Below are 20818 nucleotides of genomic sequence, written 5' to 3'. Positions count from 1 at the left end.
TATATATAAAAAATAAAAAAACTATACCTAGAATTTTCTTTGAAGGAGATTCAATGGATGAAGGATAGAATTACTATCCGAAATGAGATGCAAGCAATGGTGGATCCAAAAGTCATGGTGTAAAAGTTTTAAAAACGTTGTTATAGCAATGAAAAACTAAAAAAATACAATTCAGAGTAAAAATACAATGCAAACCTGTCACATCCCGCTCCACCACCGTAGCACGATATTGTCCGCTTTGGGCTTACCATTCCCTCACGGTTTTGTTTTTGGGAACTCACGAGCAACTTCCCAGTGGGTCACCCATCATGGGATTGCTCTAGCCCCCTTCTCGCTTAACTTCGGAGTTCCTATGGAACCCGAAGCCAGTGAGCTCCCAAAGGCCTCGTGCTAAGTAGGGATGGGAATATACATTTAAGGATCACACCCCTGGATGATGTGGGATGTCACAATCCACCCCCCTTAGGGGCCCGACGTCCTCGTCGGCACACCACGGCCAGGGTTAGGCTCTGATACCAATTTATCACATCCCGCCCCGGGCGGGAACACTTCCTGGGCCCAACTCCACTACCGTAGCACGATATTGTCCACTTTGGGCTTACCATTCCCTCACGGTTTTGTTTTTGGGAACTCACGAGCAACTTCCCAGTGGGTCACCCATCATGGGATTGCTCTAGCCTCCTTCTCGCTTAACTTCGGAGTTCCTACGGAACCCAAAGCCAGTGAGCTCCCAAAAGGCCTCGTGCTAGGTAGAGATGGGAATATACATATAAGAATCACTCCCCTGAGCGATGTGGGATCTTACAATCCACCCCCCTCAAGGGCCCGACGTCCTCGTCGGCACACACGTGACCAGGGTTAGGCTCTAATACCAATTGCATCCTGGCCCAGGGCGAATCACTTCCCGGGCCTAACTCTACTACCGTAGCACGATATTGTCCGCTTTGGACTTACCATTCCCTCACGGTTTTGTTTTTGGGAACTCACGAGCAACTTCCCAGTGGGTCACCCATCATGGGATTGCTCTGATACCAAATTGTCACATCCTGGCCCGGGGCGGATCACTTCCCGGGCCCGCTCCACCACCGTAGCACGATATTGTCCGCTTTGGGCTTACCATTCCCTCACGGTTTTGTTTTTGGGAACTCACGAGCAACTTCCCAGTGGGTCACCCATCATGGGATTGCTCTAGCCCCCTTCTCGCTTAACTTCGGAGTTCCTATGGAACCCGAAGCCAGTGAGCTCCCAAAAGGCCTCGTGCTAAGTAGGGATGGGAATATACATTTAAGGATCACACCCCTGGGTGATGTGGGATGTCACAAAACCCCATGAGTTAGGACCTTTTTTAAAATAAATTATTCAATTAATAGAAAATTCCGAGGAACAATGTGGAACTTTTGGTTGCAAACTGTGCACATTTGTTTTAGATTATTTTTTTTGGTTTGGGAAGTATTTTTGACATGATAGCTTAATGGTTTTTTGAGATTATATTTTGTGCAATTGATCTGAGATCATTTTTTTGTGGGTGAAACTTGTGGTTAGACAAATTTCGATTAGAAAGTAATCTTGAAATAGGCTGATCATATTTTTTTTTTTTTTTCTGTTGTAGTGAATGTTCTTCAAGTGCAAAGTTTCGAGCCAATACATAAATGCCTTGCAGGTGAAATGATTCTAAGAACAAAAATGTAACATTTATTTTGGTTGATATAATGATTTGGTTGCTTGGAATTTTTTTGTTGATTGAATAATTTATTTTTAAAAAATGCTCAGAACTCATGGGTTTGAAATAGATTTGTCGAAAATAGAATTGAGATTGGTTTAGTGAGTATGTTAGAGGTTAATAGATGTCTGAAATACCCTTGAATTTAATAGTTCTTTAATTGAATGGGGTGAAATGAGATCACAGGAGTTGAAAATGTTAGTTCAGGAGGCAAAGTGAGACAAAACCAGTTTTAAGGGATAAATTGAGACTATATGGCAATTTCAGGGAGCATTTCAATTAATAAGCCTTAACCCAAATAAAGACTTATTAATTAACCAATAAACAAAAACTTCATCCAGTAAATGAATTCAAATATCAACAAACCAGAAATTGCAACCAAATAAAATCATAAGGTAAACTAGGATATTTCAATTTTGTCATAACAGCTTAGGGGCAAATTTAGGAGCCTCCAAGTGATCAATATACAACTTCAAGGAGTGTTAAAGCCGAAGGTGGTCAATTGACCCCTGCCCCTGATTTCATCATCTATTGGATACAAGTATCATCTTTCCATATAAGATAATAAGTGTTATGGCCAATTTTTCAAAGGAAAGAGAGAAGGAAGAGAAATTATAGAATGATTAGGGATTGTCTGATTCTCCCTGTGTCAGTGTCTTTATTTATAGTAAACCATGAAGAAAGAGTAACTTCTCCTCCAAGTAGTTAAGATTATAATAGAAAAGAACATTAGAATAATGGGTAATCTAAAACCCAATCTAACTAAGATTTACCCAATCACATATATTAAATAATATTCACAACAGTACTTCCTCCTTGAGTGTGCAAATACTCAAGTAGATATCACATCAGATTTAGTTAAGTTGATGAAGTCATCTCATGGGCACTGATTTGGGAACACACTAGTCTCAAAAAGAGAATTTGCATATGGAAATAAGTCTCACAAAACTTAACTATGGTAAACCCAATATGGGACAAAAGCCCATAATAAAAGAACAAAGGTGAATTAATCTGAAGCCAATTGAAATGTCTACAGGACATACACAAGGGTATGACTAGCCCAAGATGATTGCCTTGTTAAAACCTTGTTAGGTAGCAAAAAATCAAAGGTAAAAATGTTCCTAATTGTAGGGAAAAATAGTACATTAAGGTCAAGTAAGTTGTTTCGGGATACTCCCTTTGAGTTTGGCATAATTCCAAAGAGAACTAACTATGTTAAAACTCAGAAAGTTTATGTTTACCAATTCCTTAAATAAGCTTATGAAAAATAGACATCAGTAGTGACTTGGTGAACAGGTCAATTTGGTTGTCTTAGGAATGAATTTGCTTGACTTTAATCTTTTGATGTTCTAATTGCTGATGAGCAAAAAAAAAGAACTTCAGCTTAATGTGCTTGGTGTTGTCTCATTTGATGTATCATTTCTTGATCTATTCAATCATGTTGCGTTATCTTCATAGATCGTTATAGGAAAGTCAACGGCAGAAGAAAGTCTGCAGGTGCTTCAAATATGATCGACAACAACTCTCAGCCAGAATCATTCTTCAGTGGCTTATTGTAGGGCAGGAATTTTAGCATGGTTAAGAGAAGTCACAACTAAGGTCTGTTTGGTTGATCTCCAAGATATTGCAGTGCCTACAACAATAAAGATGAAACCCGTTTGAGAGTGTGCCTTCTATGGGTCAACAAGTAACCTGCATTAGCATAACCAATAAGGTGAGAATCAACCAAAAAAATGAGGAGGCAGCAACGCTTCTCAAAGATTCGTAAAGATAGAACAAGCCTAAATCCGTCGTACCTTTAAGGTAGTGGAATATGTCTTTAACACTAGTTCAATGTCTACATGTAGGCTCATGGTTGTATGTTGAGAAAATATTAATAAGGAATGAGATATTCGGTCTAGTGCACTATTCTAAGTACAATAAAGCACCGATTGCATTGAGGTAAGGAACTTCAGGCTCCAAGACCTCTTCCTCATCTTCTTTAGGACGAATAAGGTCTTGTTTTACATCTAGCATTTGGACGGCCATAAGAGTACTCAAAAGCTTCGCTTTATCTTTATTAAAATGACGCAACACCTTCTTAATGCAGTTCGCCTGATAGACAAGAGTACCATCCAAACAATGCTCGATCTCCAGGCCGAGACATTACCGAGTTTTTCCAAGATCTTTCATCTCAAATTCCAACTTTAGGTCCGCCCTTGACTATTTTCTCAAGCTATTCAAGAGTCCCGATGAGGTTCATGTCATCGACATAAACTGGAACAATCGCAAAATCAAAATGTGACTTCTTAATAAATACGCATGGGCGTAGTTCGTTGTTCTCATACCCTTGACTAGTCAAATACTCACTCAAATGGTTATACCACATCCGTCTAAATTGCTTCAATCCATAGAATGAACACCTCAATTTAATCGAGATGGTGTAATTGTATAGAACTATTTGATTCAATCAATGTAAGTCCTTTAAGAACTCTATATCAATATCCTCATAAAGATATCCAGTTACCCCTTCCATGAGCTACATATTCAAGTTTTCAAAAACTACCAAACTGATAAGGTAACATAACCTTACTACGTCCATTATGGGCAAATACGTTTCCTCGTAAGCAATCCCAAGGCGTTGAGAGAAGCCTTGTGACACAAGGCGTGCTTTGTATCCCTCAATCAGGACAGAAGGGCCTAAAAAGGTTGTCAAGTGTGATATTTTAGGTATGAAGTTAGTAAAATTGGTACGTTCATGCAAAATGGTGTGCGTGGTTGCACTATCTGCCAAATACTAACTTCCCCACTAGTCATACCTAGAAATAAATTAATTGAATTCGTCACAAGTATAAGAAAACTTAAAAAATTTCATTCATTCAATTGATTATTTGAGAAATAATCCATAAATTCAATATCCAAAAATTAAAACAAACACTAAACAAATTAGCCAAATAAAGGAATTGTTTAGAACTTAAACCAATAAAATAATCAGGGGTTCGGCTAACATATAGACCTAAGTCTAAGAATCTATCTTCCATTGGAGAAGATATCTTATGAATGTCAGAAACTTCCATCTTTGTATCTACGAGTTCCACCGCTTGAGCAAAGCTTGTTTCAACTTTTGACGACATGAATATACTCAGCTACGACCTTAGTGGGAGTTTGAGAAACACAAGACCAATGGTCCTTCGAACCACAATGATAACACATATCCGTTTCCATGGTTTCAGGTGCTTTGCCTTTTTTTCTTCAAGTTTCTGGCTCTATTTCTTCCCTTGGATGAGCCTTCACTCTATCGACCTTGGGCCTTCAACTTCTGGCCATGCCTACCACATTTAGAACGACGGTTCTGGTGTTGTTTCTCACTAGTATGTGTTTTAGGCACAGCGGTTGAGTCTTTAGGTTTAGCTTGGCAATTTTTCATCAACAATTGGTTGTGCTTTTTAGGAAGAAGTAAGACAAAGATCCAATTTGAAAATTAGTAAACTTATTTGCCCTATATTATTGTTGGGAGAATATTGGTAGAATGGAAGGTCGAAAGAGTCTTCTTCAGGAGATCTAGTTCGGTTAAGTCCTCTTTATAGAACTTAAGAAGTGATTGGATTCGACAAACTTCAGAATTTTATTCATTCACAAACTTAAAATCTTAGAAGCGTAAATATTGTCGGTCGTGTCTTACTTAAGGTAAGAATATATCTCTTTGGTTATTATAGCGATCCTCTAGAGTGATCCATAAAGCAAGGTACTCGGTCTGAATTGCATAATGCATATGCCTTCATATAAAGATCATGGTGCTAGCTTTGCCAACTTCGCCAATTGGGACATCTATCTCAGCTTCTATGGTAGCTCCAAGGCTATTAGCGGTAACGTAGAGCTTCACATCTTTGACCTACTTAAGGTATTTTCTTCTGGAAACTTCCAAAGGGGTAAAGTCGAGTTTGTTCAAATTCGACATATCATTGTTACAAAAGGGAACAAGGTTGTGGTTAGTGCAATAGAGACAAAAAATTATCCAACCAAGGAGTAGAACATTCGGCTTCTATTAGTCATTTTTTGGTTTAAATTTTCATAAAAAACCTCGGGTTTTCATGGGTGTAGTGTTTTAAGAAAACTTCTGATTTTCATGGCACTACTCGAAACTTTTGGTTCGAATTTCATGAACTTTGGGTTCTTAGGTTCATGCAAGCAAAGGGAATATATGCAGAACAACATGTTACAGATAAATGCATGCAAATCTTCAAAGCCTACTATAACATGGAAGAAACAGCCAAAAAAATAAGCTTAATTAATAATGCCTAACACTATGTTTGGGTGAAGAAATTTAAAATTATTAAGGAATTTAAAAATGACGGAAATTGAAATGACGAGATTTTATTTTCTAGAATTTGTAAATTTTCTTGTTTGGTTAACCTAAAAGAACAATGGAATTGAATACATAATTTGTTATTTTTAAACTATCAATCATAGAAATTGAGAAATGACACCTATTTACATGGAATTTGAACTTGCGATTTGGAGGTTCCAAATTCTAAGTTTTTTTTTCCACGCGGAAATTCTAAATTTCTATGTTTATGAATCCAAACAAGAGAATTGGTGTCTGTCAATTTATAAATTCTGACTTTTACCAAAATTTTATGTTTATTTCCCTCATCCAAACATAGTGTAAAAGATCATGCGCTGAAATTTGGTCCAATTGAACCGAAGCCTACAAGACTGGATAGACAGCAGAAGTAGATGGGAGCCGAGAGAGAGACAAGCCCAACTGGGCTTGGGTCTGGTTTAGAAACACTGTCAGCGAGCCTGGGTGGGAATTCACAGGAAATATCCACCAGCGCCCCTTCAGGCAACCGTGTAACATGGGATTCATGTGAGTGCGCCTTGGCTCGACAGGGGACTAGTTTTGACGACGGAGAAAAGATCTGACGTTGGGGGTGTGGGAACAATGGGATTCAATTAGAGTTCCACAAATCTTTGTGAGATTCTTCGGGAATCTTGAAGGACATGGTGGGGGACGATGATGTCAAGCCAAAACCACGACTGTATATTGTGTTTATGTAGAAAATACCAAGGCCGTGGGCTCGGCTTCAGGCGAGCTGGGGTCTGGGTTGGGGACGACGCAAACGGCGTCGTATTTTTTGTGGTTCCAGAGGTGCTGCGTCGGTCTATCGTGGCGCAGCTCGCGGCTCAGCTTGGCGCAACTGAACAGGTTGTTGGTCTGGCGCCGGCGGCTCGGCGCCGCGGTTTGATGATTGCTGGCTGCCCGCGGGTTTTTTTTTCAAAAGCCAACTTGCTTCTTTGTTTCTTCACGATATCAATTCACATAAAATGACATATTTTGAATACAATGCGAAAAGATGGGTTCATACATTATGGTTAAGGTTCATACAATCAAGGTTGAAAAAATATCAACAATTAAGATCATGTTTTAGATTGTGTGATGATAATTGTGAATTAGTTAGTAGCAGAAATTTCCTTTTAGATTTCGTGACGCAACGTAGAAGCGTGAATTTTTTTTAACATAAACGATATTATCCAGACTAAAAAGAGGGGGTGGGCTGCCTCACAATGAAGTAATAACAATATAGTTTAAATTTGTCTTTTTTGACCCACCTATATAACCAAAAAAAAAAGCCCATCAAATGTAGAATAAAAGAAAAATGATGAAGTATAAGATTTCGAGATGCTATTTCATTAAACATTTGGAACTTGTCTGTTGTATGCATGAAAGTGGGCTGAAGTTCGCTGGGGCTATATGGTTAGAGATGAGAGTAGGGATGACAGGATTTGAACCATCATCTAAAGCTCCAAAATGTTTCTGAAACTAAACACTTTCGAACACTAATGCTTTAGTATGAATCGGAAGGGACGCACCTTGAGGGGCAAAGAGAGAGAGATGAGCGGCGTAAATGGGTAAATGAATACCCGTTATAACCTCGGTAATACCCATAACCGACAGATACCTGTTATAACCGAGGGTAATAACTATAACTGCCCATTTAAATTTCACGGATAAACGGTTATACCCATAACCGTTTGTTCGTCTAAACGGTTACCCATAACCATAATCGTGAACTTTAAATGGACGGGTAACCGCGATTACCCAAACTTATGGGTATTTTGCTTGTTTGTCCACGTATATTTGTACTAAACTATCTCAACTTGTCCATGTGTGATATTTGCACTTTACTTTCATTGGTCGTCAAGATTCAATTCAACTGTTATTCAGAAAAAGTAATGCTAGGGTGATCAAATTTTTTTGACCAAATTGCAAGTCATTGGTAATGCTAGCACTACCCGTTCAAAAATGCGCCCACGATGGACAAAGGTTGTGGAGTTCACAAGTTGGACATGTTTTAGAGATGCCTCAAACTTGGGTGGCAAGGCAAAACAACTAAAATGTCTCAACATTATTCTGATTTTACCTTTTTTTTTTTTTTTTTTTTTTTTAACAATCGATATTATCACATTATGGGGGAGGGGTGAGCTTAGCCTCACAATGTAAGACTTCTCACTTACAAATGAAGAGAAATACCACCAAACCTTAGTACAAAGTGACATTGTGATTTTACTTTAACTACAAGCGCTTTTGAGCGTGTCTTCTAAATATGTATTTTCAAACAAACCCTATGCTGGTGATAAAAAGCCGAAGTTTTCGAACAATACTACAAATGTCATGGAATTACCTTGATAGATTTGATCCTCTCTGCCTACCGAGATTAGACATCAATATGTTCTTTTCTGATTGATAAGTACATGCCATCTCCAGCAAGCAAACTCACTCAGAATGAATGCATAATGTATGGTCGGCGACAACGCTCATCCCCGAGAAATGTTGCGGGCCATACAAGTGAATATATCTCACCGCGACAACAAAAATCAAACGGAATAGCGCAGAACAACTCCTGGGTTACCAAGTAGGAAAAATAAGAGGCTCTTCTACTTCTAGAGACAAAAGTAACAAGTCAATACAACGTATAAAGCAAAACTGGTCAAGGATTTTCACATGCCCCAAAGTCATAAACCAGGTCACATTTCATAACAATTAAAAAAGAAAAAGAAAGAAAAAATCTACTGGGGTACATATAAAACTGAAATTTACAGTTTTGAGTCATGAAATTTCTTCAAAAAAAAATACAGGAAATCAATTATTCTAGCTAGTATCCTGTTTCAGATGAAAGAAAAGAACCCGAAAATCGAATGTCGCTGAGACTAGTTTGGGTTCTTATGAACCTCACTTGCCGCCCAAGGTAGGGAACTGCCCAGGGTCTTCAATGGATGGGGCTGCCGCACTGCTATGCGAGTAATTGCTGCTAAACCCTCCTCCTTTGGAACCACGACCACGGCCACGGCCACGACCACCTGGGTTGTAGAACCTCTCTCCTTCAGCAGGTTTTAAGAACTCATTGATGCTCACAGACTAGGGCCACAAGAACAAGATTACGGCACTTTAGTAAGATACATGAAGGAAAGACCAAATAATCTCAGTTAACATTACAAAGTAAATCAGGAAATAGAGTAGCACAAGTCACGAAGAGAGAAAACACCACCGAGGGTATGTCGATGGAAAAACAATTTCATGCAGAAAATAAACATACCAGGAGATTGGGAGACTTCTTCACCAAAATAATTCTTTGAGCTAAGATATTAAATCAATTTTAAACATCATGGTGGTCGGTCCACCCCATGAATTTCAACTATATTAAACACGTTACCACACACTTCAAGAGATCTGGTGCAATGATTGCATTATGGACCAAGGATTTGGCAAGAATAATAGCATTAACTAGTTATTCTGGTGAACAGAAAGTAAGACTGAAGGACAGGAGAGGAATAGAGTTACCCCATGTTCCATTCACCCACAAATGAAGAATAGAACATTCTCCAACGCAGGATGAGTGTTGCAGGATGTGAGTGATGATCAATTGTCAAAAACAACTGATCAGGACTGATATCCTGCCACAATCCCAGTACATGCACCCGGGCATTGGAGAAACCCCCTTGCAGAAATACCTATGGGCATTAACTAAACTGGAATAGGCGAGGAATGGGATTCTAATTAAAAATGGGTAAAAAAAGTAGCAGTGCAGACATTAGCGTCATCCCCGTGCAGGAATTTGGCACACCTTGGACATTCAAAGGCCACAAAAATATAGTAAAAGAAATATAGACAGAAAATAGATAACAGAAAAGTGTATGCATTCAAAGTGAAAAGGATATGCATTTTTCACAAGGCGCTTGTCTTCGTAGAATACAGAGGAAGGTAAAGGCAGTAGTACCTTTTTGGATTTTTCTTCCTTCTCAGCGTCTTTCTTCTTATCCTTGTCAGAGCCCTGTGAAGAAGAAAATGTCAAGTGGAATGGACTGTTAATGTGATATCAAATTCCACAAGACGAACATGGACTCAGATACTTCTACAAAGGACTGAGGATCTCACCAATTTAATGAAGATTTCATCATTGGCCTTCTTGTTTGATAGCTGTTGGAATGATTCAAATTCCTTGGCATCAACCTTCCTTTCCTCAGTAGTCTTAAGTGCCTGAAGGGCCTTCCTCTTCTCTTCGAGCACCTTCTGATACTCTTCAAGTGTCATTTCCTATTCAAGAAGCTTAAAAAATTCACAAACTGGGGATAACCACAAAGCTAAAAGGCTAGAGTAGTATACTAAGTGATTGTCTGAATATGAGGCAGGACAAAGACCTAATTCAAAAATTTTATGTTCATCAAACTATTCATCAACCATAGCTTGTTCTAAAGCACATAAAAGACTGCATTCGATAAGCACTTTCAGCTAACTACAGGGACAAAAAATTATTCCACAAAATAAATGATGCAACAAACAAAGACTTTTCACATGTCCTACAAATTAAACTAATCAAGCGCACACTCATTTGTGTTCCTATCATAAAATTCCCATATAACTTCAAACTGTTTGCAGCACTTATATTAAAAACATTATAATCGCCAACAGTTGTTTCTTTGCAGTAATTTTACATGTCCTACTGAAAATAAATAAACCCGCAGATAGACAATTCAGATTGCATTGGCTTCTGGGGGGAAAGAAAATGCAGAACTACAATAAATCACAATAACAAAAAATGAAAAGAAGACGCTCACCTTATCCTCAGGTTCTTTTTCTTCAGGTTCATTAGCAGGGGTATCCTTCTTGCCATCTGCTGCATCTCCCTCTTCCACAGGCTTCTCATCACCCAAATGCCTTTCAGTTACATTGGCAACTTCTTCAGTCAGCCTAAGCACAAAATAATGATAAACATCAAGGTAGCCAACATAATTAAAATGTATTTCAACCAAATACAACAAGGAATTAGAAGAGATTTTAGAGTGACAATGCAATTAGATTGCAATAGAGGTGTATTACTCAGAAAGTTCATCAGCTTGTGACCCCCAGTTGCCACGACCAGAACCTTCGCGTTTGACTTCACTTCTGCAAATAAAAAAAAGTTAAAAATACACTAAGCCTCAAAACTTAATGAATATATAATGTAATTAAATGGAAAGGTATTTACCCGCGTCCAGTCCCACTACGGCGTTCAAATACCCTGCGGCGTTCTCCATCACCAACTTCCGCATTTCCAAAACCACCACGGCGACCACCACGGTAAGGCCCACGAGGTCCACCATAGCCATGCCTTTCCTTCCCATCACCATCTTCAAGAGCACCTTGACCAGGAGGAGCTCCACTGTTGCTGAATGTGTTCTCATAATTGGATGATTCACGGTTGTAACCACCACCACCACCACGTCCACGGCTATAACCATATCCACGTCCACCTCCACGACCTCCCCCACGACCAGCTTCATTCTTTGCATCCCTCACTTCTCAAGAAGAAACAGATATGTAAAACAAATAGTAACAGAAAGCAATTTCAACAAACAATATCACCAAAACATGGTTCCCACAAAAACGAACATGGTACAATCAAATTTAAATTGCCATGATATGCACAGAAATGGTTTCGTCCGGTATATTTCTACATAAATCATTATATAGCAATTCATGTGAATACAACTTTCCACAATATTATTTCCACCACTTCCAAGCTTCATGGGAAGTAAACAAAAGAAAAGAAAACCAAATTTCCCCTAGTTTTGCCTTCAAAAGACTCAAGGAGATTCAAAATATGTTTTTAAATGCAAGCACAATACAATATTCCTAAACATAGTTATAACAAACACACTAGTACCACTTTTCCACTCACAAGAAAATATCACTAGCAAGAAAAAACAAAAGGTCAACAAACTACTATTAAACAAAAGTTCAACAAACCATTTCCAATCATAACTTCACAAAAACCAAACAAACAAGAACACAACTCATTCACTGAATGACTAGATATAAAGCAAGTGTAGAAAAAATCGAAAGCTCACCAGCCTGAGCAGGAGGTGCAGGCTTGGAAGGCAGCTTAGCCGGCTTGGTCTCTTGAACCTGAGCCCCTGCCTTGATCGGCTGAGGAGGGACAGCCTTCTTGGGCGCTGCAGCCAGTTTCTGCTGCTGAGCTGCGATCAGCTGCGACGGGTCCTCGGCATCATCGTCACCCAACAAATCAAACGGGTTCATGGTCGCCATTTCTTCAATAAAACCACCACAAAAACCCTAAAATCCCCGAGATTCTTGCTGTCAGAGGCGACAGAGAGACCCTACCTTACCAATATCAGCATGGATGTATTGAGATGGAGATAATATCCAGATTAAGGGTAGAGAGAGATCTGAAAGATTGAGGCTTTAGGGGTTAGAGAGAGAGAAGGAGAGAGAAAAACCCTAGCCGCAACAAGCGAAAGAGCAGAGAGAATAGAGATTAGAGATAGAAAGAGAGAGCGTGCGTGGGCACCTAATCTGAAATGCTCAATTTATTGGTGTTTGTTCTCTCCTATGGATTATGGAGAACTCGCGTCCTGTAGTCTCCTATTATTAGTATGTCATATTGCGCAAGTAACATCTGAATTTGTAAGTATGTGTATTTATATTTAGGGATGGTATCGATATGATTATTGTACCAAAATTTCTATACTAATTATCATACAATAATACCAAATTTTCAGTATACCAAATTTTAATATGCCAAATAATTTAGTTAACATGATATGATATGATAATTAGCATTTTGGTTTGGGCCACTTTTTGAGCCAAAATTTGATCTTTTTTCCCAACCCAACTCAAGGCTGAGACCTGTTTTTCTCTCTTGGGTTTCTAATCTTTTTAATTTAATTATAGAGAATTTATAGAGATTCATTTGAGAAAAAATGAGTAAATAGATGGAATAATTGCCAAAAGAACCCCACATTTCTTAAGAAGTAGGAGTATAGAGAGTTCGAGACTCCATCTCTACATCCTTTAAAATGGTACAAAAATTAACTTGATAGACGAAATGGGGAGAAAGACAACCCAATTTGAGGAAGGAGAGATGATGAACTGCAGAGAGAAAGAGAGTCGCCAAAATGGGAGAAATAGAGATGAAGTCGACGACAAGATGAGACAAAAGATAGAGTCACGATGGCAAGATGAGAGAAAAGATAAAGTCACGACGGCAAGAAGACTTATGTAACATCCCACATCGCTCAGGGGAGTGGATCATGTAAGCCTTATATGTATATTTTCATCTATACCTAGCACGAGGCCTTTTGGGAGCTCATTGGCTTCTGGTTCTGTAGGAACTCCGAAGTTAAGCGAGTTTGGGGCCAGAGCATTCCCAAGATGGGTGACCTACTGAGAAGTTTTGCTCGCGTGAGTTCCTAGAAACAAAACCATGAGGGTTTGGTAGGGGCCCAAGGCGGACAATATCGTGCTACGGTGGAATCGAGCCCGGGATGTGATGGGAGTCCGAGTCGGGATGTGACAACTTAGGTTCTTTTATCGGATGACTAGGAAAAAAACATAAAATGCATAATAATAATAATAATAATAATAATAATAATAATAGTCATACATAATACCTATATAAATGAAATAAAATAATATAGGGAGTTTTAACGAACATGAGGGTGTGGTAGGGGTCCAAGGCGGACAATATCGTTGTGACATCCCGTCCCGAAACTATCAAAACGTACATGTGAAATGACTACCTTGCCCCTAGTTCGTTTTCGTTATATTTATTGGTTGCTTGGTGTGGTGTTGGCATGTGCTGGGCCACACACACACTCTCACTCTCACTGTCTCTCTGTCCCTTTCCCTGTCTCCCTCCTGAGAACCCCATTCCTTCTTCTTCCTTCTGAAAACGTACGGACACACACACAAGTACACGATTCACCCACAGATTGAGGGAACCAGGACCACTGTCGAGCTCGTGAGGTTGAGGGGAGTGCAGCTGTACCATTTTCAGGTAAGAAAACCACCGTTTTCACGTTGATTTCACGAGGTCCGTTTGGGGTACTATTCATGCGAACGTAATTTCTTACGTTTTACGAAATTTGAAGCTCGTAGGCAGGTTAGTGGGGTCCCAAGGAGTCTCGGAGTAGCTCGTTTGACGGAAGTGGACGTCGGGATCGCCCTGTTCGAAGTTGGCCGGATTTGGAGTTTGGTGACAGGTGAGATTTCGTAGTTTTTAGCCTTTAAAAGGTGTATGGTTGTGTTCTCCTAGTTCTAGGCGTCATTTTGGTACAAGAATCACAAAAATTGGATGAAAAACGAGAGAGAAATCGAAGTTAGAAGTTTTCACGATTTTTCGGCGCCGGCGACGGCACCGGAGGTTCGCCGGGGAAGGAGACGGAATATTCCGTCAAATCTGACGGAATATTCCTGACACCGTTGACGGAATCCGTTAGAACTAACGAAATATTCCTTACGGCGTCAGTTGACGCCGTCAGCGTGCCAGGCACGTGCCTGCGCGTGGCCGGCACGTGGGGGCGCGTGCGGCGGTGGAAAATTTTTCTAAAAATATGGGTGTGATCCTGAGGTTATGTAGAGCACGATGGTATATTCATTTGTCCAATTTGAGCAATGTATGAAAAGTTATTACCAGAAGTTGGTTATTGATAGAAGCATATTTAGGCGACTTACTTAGCTTGTTTTCGTGCATCTATGTTGTTAATTCATAATTGTTTTAGTAGTTTAAGCCATTTTCGTGTGTTTTTAGGTTCATATGGCTAAGGAAGCAAAAAGATGCATTTTGGAGCATTTTGGAGCAAAATTGGGCTTGGAATGGATAGCATATGCTTGGAGCCAAAGTGTTGGACGAATTTGAAAGCCTTGTATGCACTTTGGACATAAAACAAAGGGCCTAGCCCAATCAAACAATCCTTTGAGCCATGCAAAACCTCTAGCCCAATCAACAACCCTTAGCCACATGCATTCACATGCATCACAACCCCAAAACCATCAAGAACCACCATTCACACACACATGCACTTAATCCTTCATCATTACACCACCTTCTCCATCTTTATTCCACATGCATTCATCATAATTCACCCTAGCTACCACCATTCACACACACATGCACTTACTCTTTCATCATTGCACCACCATTCACACACACATGCACTTACTCTTTCATCATTGCACCACCAATTCAACACATGCATTTCCACCTTCCTACTTCATCATCTCATTTTCATACACAACACACCACAAACACATCCAATCTTCCCTTATAATCCAAACACCACTCCTCATCCATTTCCATAATTCCCCAATCCATTCAACACACCAACAACATCCCTTAGACCTTGTGCTACGACGAAGAGGAAGATAAGAGGGCCTAAACGTTCATACAATTCAAGTTTGAGTTGTTGGAATGTTTAGGTGTTTCTTTGATTCTCTTTGTTTTGTACCATGAGGAACTTCCTCTTTCGACATCAGTTTTGCTTCAAGGGTTCTTTCTTCTTAATCCTATGTTCACTCATGTTATATATTTTTATGTCAAACCTTTTGTAAACATGAAGTGTAACTAATCTCTCTCTAGGGATTCGATGTAGCCTTGCAAGAGTGCCATGTAGTTAATTCAGAATTCTCATTTAATCTATCTATTTCTTGTTTCATTCTCCGATTTAATTGTGACTTAGTGTGTTGATTTTAGTGCTTGATCATCATTTGAATTAACCACAGGTTGTTTAGCCAAGATTAAAGCACACATCATGCATAATCTTGGTGGATATGTGAATGAATGAAGGGAATGTTTTGCAAACATCCTGCCGAGTGTTCCCTTTGGTTTTGTGAAAGTTTCTTATGCACTACATATTCTTGATTAGGAACCAAAGTTGCACATCACAATTAGGTTCATGATTAGGGACATTTGATCAAGTCCACACATCATATGGCTGATCATATCTAAGTGAAACAAACCCAAGAAATAAGTAGAGGGATGAGTATAATCTGACTTAACAAGCATGGACTTGGCTTAGCAATGGTGAAATCGAATCTCTAGCTACATCTCTATTTGTGCTATCTCATTTCATTAGTTGTTGATTCATTTATTTGTGTCTACTTCATTTTCTTGTGCTTTCAAGTTACAACAACAAATCTGCCTAAATTGATTAGTTTTATTTCTCTTATAGAGTTTTTGCAAAACAAGTAGTTGTTTAGGTCCAATTAGTCCCTATGGATTCGACACCCTTATTTGTGCCATTATACTAAAAATATTCTAGCACGAAGAAGGAAAACTTCAACACCATTTCATCAATTTCATATTTACATTCTGTCTTAGTGTTTTAACGTTTAGTTTCGCATTCTTTGAGTCTAGTTTAGTGTTTTATATTGTTTTTACGTTTTTGAGTCAGTTTCCAAGTGATTAACAATCCCTCCTAATCCCCGGTCCAGAACGATCCCTACTTATACTTATTCTACAATTGATAAAAAGAGGGTTTAATTTGTGTGCGTATAAATAACCGCATCAGTTATGTGCTTTAAACTTAACGTTTTTGTAGTTGTTTCGCATATAGGTGATATGTATCCCGAGGACGAGCGTGGTCACTCGAGGCAGGGGGGCTACGACCCTTCCACTTACCAGTGAGTGGGCTTTTGGTTTTCCGTATATACCTATATACATTTATTTTCCTAGAAATTGTTTAAAAATGGTTAATTGTTTTATGCTATGCACCATAGTATTATCGTTTGAGCATTATTGCATGCATTAGTAGTGGCATACATATATTTATGCATATTTGGTGCTGTGGACGCACAGGTAAGTGCCAGGTAAGTGTTATTCATGTTTATATTCAGTAGTGGTTTGAGATGCTTAGAGAGCTTATAACCTGCACCCCCAGTGTTAGTGCTCCCGCCCAGAGTAGGGCACAGTCCTTCACGTGATGTTCACCTCCCGCACCACACACTCAGCTTGGATCCAAGTTAGGTGCACAGTCCTGTCGTACAGACCACATTAGGTGGTTCCGACTCGTAGGTGACCCGCGATTATTCGCACAGCCTTCACGTGATCGTAGCACTAGAGCGTATTTATATGTTACACCCAGGCCTGTCGTACAGACCACTTTAGGTGGTTCCGACTCGTGGGCAGGTTCAGTTATTGAGTTTGAGATTTGAGCTCTATATGCAACCGTACAGGTCACATTAGGTGACTCCGGCTGCCAGATTATTGGTTATTGATACGACATATACCTGAGCACTTGCATTTCATTATGAGATTTTGACATGGCATACTCTTGAGCATGACTGGCATATCTATACATACGTATATATGTTTATTTTCTGGGAAGTATACAAGTTTTACGGCGAGGGGTTAGAATGTATTTTACTAAATGGTTTTCGAAAAGATTTGTTTTTGCCCACTCACGCTTTTGTTTTGCGCCCCTCCAGGTTTTAGTTGCTTAGCAGGTTCGGTGGTTTCCCAGAGGGTACTCCCGGCTTTTCTGACAGACACTCACCAGCGTAGGGTCACCTTCGGGTGTACTGTTGTCGCATCTTTTCTTTTGGACTGCTGTAGACTTATTGCTCTGAACTTAGTGTCTCACTTACGCTAGCACTCGTTTTTAGTACTTTGTATGTTAGTTTTTAATTATTCGTACTTTTTATATTACTTTTTCATTAGCTTCCGCACGTGCACATGGTTACGTCACCTCCGTGTGACGGCCAGCACGCCCTGATCTCGGTCGGGGTGTGTCAATCGTGCTACGGTGGAATCGAGCCCGGGATGTGATGAGAGTCCGAGTCGGGATGTGACAACTTAGGTTCTTTTATCGGATGACTAGGAAAAAAACATAAAATGTATAATAATAATAATAATAATAATAATAATAATAATAATAATAGTCATATATAATACCTATATAAATGAAATAAAATAATATAGGGAGTTTTAACGAAAAACCTGCGGTACTGCTCACTTTAACGAAAAATCATATTTTTACACTAAAAGTCAATCCCAGTCTATTCACTTCACCTTTTATTTTGTCCTTATTGTTAAAACTCAAAGTTTTCAAGCCATTTTCATTAGTTTTTCTTTCTTAATGTTAATTGATACGGTACAGTATATGGTATACCATCGGTATTGGTTTTGGATACCATTATTGTCCTAAAAATGTATGGTACGGCTACCGTACCTTTACTAATTTGTACACTTATTTTGGCATATCTTTGGTATGATACGTGATGCGAGATTTTTACGCACACAAATTAAACCCTCTTTTTGTCAAATTGTAGTATAAGTATAAGTAGGGATCGTTCTGGACCGGGGATTAGGAGGGATTGTTAATCACTTGGATTTGACTCAAAAACGTAAAAACAATATAAAACGCTATCCTAGACTCAAAGAATGCAAAACTAAAGTTTAAAACACTAAGACAAACCAAAAACTCAAAATGCTTTAAAACATAAACTAAACAGATTCTAAGCACTAAAGAATAAGAAAGTAAAGGGGGATTGAGTTTTGAACGAAATTAAACTAAATGAACAAATTGTAATTAAAGCAGAATGTAAATATGAATATGATGAAAATATGGATGAATGCTAGCTAAGGGGTTCATCTCCACATATGTTACACTTGCATAATAAAACGATTTCCAATTGCATTTCAATAAACCATTAATTCTCAACACCCCAAGTTAACCGTGATGCACTAATTAACCTTCAAATCTTCCTAACGTTATTGAATTGGATGATTGCATACGACAACCCAAAACATTCCCCACAAGTCCCCTACATGATTGCATAATAGAGATACAAGCAAGAATCATTACGCTCTATGAAAATTATAAGTGTTGACGAGGCATTCGTTACTATGATTGCATGAAACTTATGCCAAGAATTTACTTAACGCGATTGTTTATAAGCAACCTCCACTACTTGTGAATATAAGTTTATAACTATTAGGTGAAACTCACTTATATTCTAGCGTCATATTCATGCATGAAAATTAAGCGTGCATTCTCAATAAACATACATAAATAAGTTATCAATCAAACAGTTAAATAAATTGAATTCACAACTTATGAAACGTAATTAGAAGTAATCAAATCAAAATGCAAGCATAAACATATATTTCGAATTACCCCCTAGCCAAGGGGGGTTTAGTTCCTCATACGTACAAAACAAAGAGAATCAAAGAAACACCTAAACATTCCAACAACTCAAACTTGAATTGTATGAACGTTTAGGCCCTCTTCTCTTCCATTCCTCATTCGTACAAAACAAAGAGTATTGAAATTAAACATTGAAATCAAAGAAACACCTAAACATTCCAACAACTCAAACTTGAATTGTATGAACGTTTAGGCCCTCTTATCTTCCTCTTCGTTGTAGCACAAGGTCTAAGGATAGTTTGATGGTGTGAATGGTTTGGGGAGTGGTGAAAATGGAAGGGATGGTGTTTGGATTGATAGGGAACTCACGGCACAAGGGGTTTGTTGCTTGGTGAATTTCTGAATGTATGGAAGAATGAATGAATTGTGGCTGCAATGGATGCTTATTTATAAGTGAAAAAGAGGGAACATGACAGCTAGGTTATGATGATGAATGCATGTGCAAAGTTGGTTGAATGATTATGAGTGCATGTGGCTGAAATAGCATGTGGAATGGCTGAATGTGGTGCAATGATAATGTCTTGTGGCTGAATGGATTAAAGAATGGGAGTGCATGTGGGTGGAAATGCATGTGGGTTAAAGAGTGAATGCATGTGCAATGACAGATTGCATGTGCAAGGTTTTGGTGTGAATGATTGAATGTGCATGTGGCTGATTTATGAAGAGTGAATGCATGTGGCTGCAAGGTGTGAATGTTTATGGGTGCATGTGGCTGCAATGGATTAGGAATCCTTCAATTTCGTCCATTCCTTTTGCTCCAAACATAAGCTATCCATTCCAAGTCCAATTTTGCTCGAAAATGCTCCAAAATGCATCTTTTTGCTTCCTTAGCCATATGAACCTAAAAACACACGAAAATGGCTTAAACTACTAAAACAACTATGAATTAACAATATAAATGCACGAAAACAAGCTAAGTCGCCTAAATATGCTCCTATCAATACGGTAATTTGACAAAAATTCCACCCCTTATACCACTTGAACATTCAATTTTATTATTTTTACCCCTAAATTCTTTTAACTATTGGAAATCCACCACCTACGTTATTTTTCATCCATTTTGCCGTAAAAACATGTTACCTATAAAGATATTTTCATGAATTAACTTTCTAGGGCTGACTAGAATCAAATTGACTCCAAAATAATACTATCTGAGTCAATATAGTGCCAAAATTGGGAGTTTGTACACCCTCAATCCAGCAATTCCCTCCATAAGAGTGTTTAAAATTAATATTCGAATAATTTAAGGTGAACCACACACACCCACTTGCTGACCTACAAAAAATAATCTTGAGAACTCACTGTAAATGAAAAACTAAATATTAAAGTTTAAAAACAACATAAAGCACACAAATTTCTACGCATGATAGTTGTCATTATAGAAAGACAACATAAAACACACAAATTAAACTTGTACTTTATCAACTATAACAAATAAGTTCTAAGAAATTCGGGCATATACCAAAATTCAATATAAGCTCTAATAAGCTTAAAATTCATGTCTGTATCATATATAATTGGCAGAACAAGTCTTCATTATGCCTAAATTCAAGTCTCCAATGAGGGTGGGCGTGGGTTGGTTTGGGAACCGACCTAGTCGGTTAGGCTAAAATTGCAAACCGAAACCGACCA

General features: G+C 38.7%; 1 protein-coding gene across 1 annotated transcript; it reads right to left on the bottom strand.

The window, feature by feature from the left end:
* Positions 1 to 8617: 8617 nt before the first annotated feature.
* Positions 8618 to 12683, bottom strand: LOC137747115 (RGG repeats nuclear RNA binding protein A). The gene is made up of 7 exons (XM_068487124.2): positions 12089 to 12683; positions 11227 to 11536; positions 11079 to 11144; positions 10817 to 10949; positions 10137 to 10295; positions 9979 to 10032; positions 8618 to 9119 (listed from the first exon to the last, which is right to left on the bottom strand). The coding sequence occupies exons 1-7, from the start codon at positions 12285 to 12287 to the stop codon at positions 8934 to 8936; spliced, it is 1107 nt and encodes a 368-aa protein (XP_068343225.2). The 5' UTR covers positions 12288 to 12683; the 3' UTR covers positions 8618 to 8933.
* Positions 12684 to 20818: the final 8135 nt, after the last annotated feature.

Source organism: Pyrus communis, chromosome 2 (assembly GCF_041283825.1).
Source record: "Pyrus communis isolate YQ-2024b chromosome 2, ASM4128382v1, whole genome shotgun sequence".
In the NCBI taxonomy this organism is placed as follows: domain Eukaryota; kingdom Viridiplantae; phylum Streptophyta; class Magnoliopsida; order Rosales; family Rosaceae; genus Pyrus; species Pyrus communis.
This window is presented reverse-complemented; position numbering and strand designations above follow the sequence as displayed.

Coding starts and splice junctions, on each gene's coding strand:
- LOC137747115 (XM_068487124.2), bottom strand. CDS start 12,287: ATGGCGACCATGAACCCGTTTGATTTGTTGGGTGACGATGATGCCGAG. Junction 11,537..12,088: donor TGCACCTCCTGCTCAGGCTG/GTGAGCTTTCGA, acceptor CTTCTTGAGAAG/TGAGGGATGCAAAGAATGAA. Junction 10,033..10,136: donor ATGAAATCTTCATTAAATTG/GTGAGATCCTCA, acceptor TCTTCTTCACAG/GGCTCTGACAAGGATAAGAA.